This window comes from Octopus bimaculoides, chromosome 11 (assembly GCF_001194135.2).
Source record: "Octopus bimaculoides isolate UCB-OBI-ISO-001 chromosome 11, ASM119413v2, whole genome shotgun sequence".
NCBI classification, from domain to species: Eukaryota; Metazoa; Mollusca; class Cephalopoda; order Octopoda; family Octopodidae; genus Octopus; species Octopus bimaculoides.
Window position 1 is genome coordinate 24,849,764 of NC_068991.1, and position 3,937 is coordinate 24,853,700.

Here is a 3,937-nt window from a genome sequence, read left to right on the forward strand (position 1 = left end):
ATATATATATATATATATATATATATATATACATATATATATATATAAACTTTATAAAGGTTGTGAGTGATTTTCAATTTCTGTTGATGTACAGTCTTCTTCATCTTCATTGGAAGCCAACATTGGATCAAGCACTGTGGATTTATGGGACTGTGGACTTTCTGAATGTAAGACACTAGTAGCTGTTTGATTATGGAGTTGCTGTTGCTGAGGTGACATGTTAAGCACTTGTTGGTTGATAGTTTCAGATAGATCTTTCTGATCAAGATCACTCTGAAGAAGTTCATTATTGTAAACCATATCGTCTGTCACTTGACTACTGCTGTGAGAATTATGGAAACCGCTTCCAAGAGAGACTATCTCCTGTGGTTGTGACACTACCATCACACTGGCATCATTAGATGAAGGAGACAGTGGAACATTTGTCAGACTGTTTTCAGTTAATACTTCTGGTAAGAAGAAGAAGAAAAAAAAAGACAAATATATATTCATTTATATAAGAAACTAAACCAGATGCAGGGAAGGTTTTTATATCTGAAGGCTGCATCAAATTAAGTCTATGGAAAATTTTATAAAAAAAAAAAAATAAAGATGTAAACTGATCTTTTAATGACACATTATATTTACATATTAAATATATATATATATATATATATATATATATATATATTATGTATATCTTTCACCTAATCTCTGGTTCAGATGATGTATTCGCTCTCTTTTATAATCCTCTCCTTGGTTGCCTAAGCAAATATACAAGCCTCAATTAATTGAGTACTCTTAGCACTTACTTGCTCCCTTCACTGACTTCTACCCTCCTCCCCTTCCCTCTGAACTACATGTAGCACTGAGTACTCTTTATGTTGTCCTATATTTGTGCCACAACAGAAAACCAAGAACTTGCGTTTCTTCAAAGTAATGAATAAGCACCACTTTGAGGGAACGTCTAGTACTGGTACTATGAAATGTGCCCACTACTCACTGTAAAGTAGTTGATAAGTGGGCAGAGAATACACAAGGTTCTGAGGCCATTTATTTAACCTCTCAAGTGTTGGTGCTACAAAAAACACATCCAGTACACTAAGTAAAATGGTTGATGATAGAAAAGGTATGTAACCCTTTCTATCACCAACTAAGTCAGATGACAATCTATGGAAGCAGCAGCTTGCAATAGTAACAATCACCCAATCTGTCAAGTATGGAAAGTGGATGTAAAATTGATAGTGATGCAATCAACAAAAATGTGTTTTTCTTAATGGAAAAAATCTTGCTTTCTTCCAGAAGGCTGCACTTAAAGGTCATATTTCCCACACCCCAGGTATAGACTTGCAGACGGTGTCCCAAAATGGCTACAGTCCAATGACTGAAACCAGTGTTGTAATAAAGTAAAAGATAGAGCCTGCTTTTAAGTAATGAGGTATGAACATTTTCACAAGTTCTGCTTAACCCTTTCAACACCAACCCACCTGGAACTGCCTCTATTAAAGGGTTCGATGTTTAATTTCAAATCTTGGACTCAAATCTCTTTATTACATGAACGGTAATTTTATACTTCAGTTGGTATACATTTTTTTTTATTATTAAGTCAAAAGTTGTTTTTGTTTTATTTCACTAAATCCCTCATAGTTCTCGATCATTTTGAAAATTAAAATACAAAGGTGGAATATATTTTTAGATAGGATCAGAAGGCAGTTAGTGCCTTCTCTCTACTTTTTAATGGCAAAAATAAGAAACATATCCTTTCAAAAGAGAAATCTAGTTCACATTTTTTTGATATAGCCTAAAAAGATGTAGAGGGATCACTACCACCTTTTTAATATTTACTTTCCTGTGCTTGCGAGGGTCAGATGGAATTTGTTTAGGCAGATTTTCTGCAGTTAAATGCCTTTCTGCTGTTAACTTTCACTTGTTTCTTAGCAAGGTAATATTTCCCTATGGCAGGACAAGTTTTCACAGAAGTTAAGGAAACAAATGACACTCCTTGTATGATGGTGACACTCGTTTTTCAACTATTACGCAATGTCAGGACAAGGAGGCACAAATGCACACAGTTTGTTGATTGACTTCAAGAAGTGCTGAGTTTCATGAGGCTGAAACTTACAAAAGGGATAAAAGAGGATTGTGACAAATGGTTGAGTGTTCTGTCGGAGAAGACTTGGTCAAACCTAAAGAAAAAATGGATATGTAAAAAAAAAGCATGATAATGGTGGTGGAAGTTGGGATGTTTAGTCCCTACAATTGAGACTGTCTTGCCAGTTATGTTCACATTAAGTCTTCCTGCCAATAACTTTCTACTGGTGTTCCTCTCTTCCTTACCCTCCTATTTATCATTCTCTTTTTCCACTACTCCTCCTCTCATCACCCTATTTCTCTTTGTCCCTTTCATCCTGCCACTCTCCTACCAATCTCGCTTGGTCCATGATTCTCCTCTTCTTGCTTTTATTTTGGTTCCCTTCTATTACACTGTTTTCCTGTTTCCTGACTATCTTCTATCATAAACCCTCTCTTCTCTAGCCCCCTTCTCTCTCTCTCTGAATGGAGACAGCACAGAAAGCTACTTTCCTTAAGTCTTGTCAGGGATGAGGACTTCTCTTGTACTGGTGAATGAATAAACAGAAATAATGTTGGGTAGAGAAGATTCTTTAGTTTTGCTGGGGGCAAAACCAATACCATGATAAAATATATTGGTTCACTTTGTATAGTTGTTAGCGATAAAAAAAAAAGGACATCCAGTAATAGAAACGTCCAAAATGTTACATACAAGAGAGGTGTAGACTCTAATCCATCCAGAAAGGTAGTGACACTGAATAAGGGCCTAATAAGACCCTGACAACCTGTCTAACCTGTGCCACTATTAAAAATGAATGTAAAAATTATTCTGTCTCTTTGTATCTTTGTCTCCCTGTGCCGTATGTATCCACCATCATCAGCAAGAAATATATTTTCAGAGCCAAGACTTCAACCACCTCCTTATCATCATGTAACGTCTGCTTTTCCATTCTTGCATGGGTCAGGCAGAATTTGTTGAGGGAGGCAGATTTTCTACAGCCATATGCCCTTCCTATTGCCAGCCCTTATCTGTTTGCAAGCAAGGTAATATTTTCATGGTCAGATATGTGTTCAAGGACGACGGGAAATGAGCAACATTGTTTGAGTGACAATGATTCTCATTCACAACTATCAAATATCAAGATAAGGGTACACACACACACATATATATATATGACAGGCTTTTTTCTGTTTCTGTCTATCAAATCCACTTATAAGGCTCTGGTCAGCCAGGGGCTATAATAGAAGACAGTTGCTCAAGTTGCTGCACAATGGGACTGAACCCAAGTTTTACATGGTTTGGAAGCAAGCCTCTTAACTACACAACCATGCCTGCACCTACTATCTTAACAAAAGTATAATTATTTGCTAAAAAAAATCATGACCTTAATTATAGAGAAGGAGTGTATTAAAGATAGTTCTAATGTACTTACCTGTAGAAAGTATATCATGAGACGACAATACAATATGGCTTTGATTGCCATCGTCTTCAGATGGCTGTGTTGTTACTGTGACAATGTGATCACTCATGTCTTGTGTGATTACAACTGATTCACTGCCTTGGAAGTCTTGAAGTAAAGAAAAAAAAAACAAGGAAAAACAGATCAGGTCATTGAATATATTTGTGTTTGTTTATCACAAAGTATAAAGAAAAAAATAGTGGAACATGAATTTTCAATAACAATATTATAGGTGTAGGTGTGGCTGTGTGGTAAGAAGTTTGCTTCCGAACCACATATCTTGGGTTCAGTCTCACTGTGTGGCACTACGGGCAAGTGTCTTCTACTAATAGATCTGGGCCAACCAAAGTCTTTTGTGTGGATTTAGTAGACAGAAACTGAAAAAAACCCACTGTATATATATATATATATATATATATATATATATA

The 3,937-nt window shown here is 35.9% G+C and overlaps 1 protein-coding gene across 4 annotated transcripts in view; it reads right to left on the bottom strand.

Annotated features, from left to right (window-relative positions):
- Positions 1–13: 13 nt before the first annotated feature.
- The window catches only part of LOC106880015 (zinc finger protein 410), a 39,881-nt gene continuing 35,957 nt past the window's right edge, over positions 14–3,937 (bottom strand). For 3 of the 4 annotated variants that reach the window (XM_052971637.1, XM_014929809.2, XM_014929808.2), the window contains exons 8-9: positions 3,483–3,617; positions 15–449 (exon numbers count right to left, since the gene is read on the bottom strand). In XM_052971637.1, coding sequence (XP_052827597.1) covers positions 52–449; positions 3,483–3,617 — 533 coding nt within the window. In that variant the 3' untranslated portion in view covers positions 15–51. Of the gene's footprint in view, positions 450–3,482; positions 3,618–3,937 lie in introns of all 4 variants that reach the window. The other variant, XM_052971638.1, reaches the window with a different exon arrangement.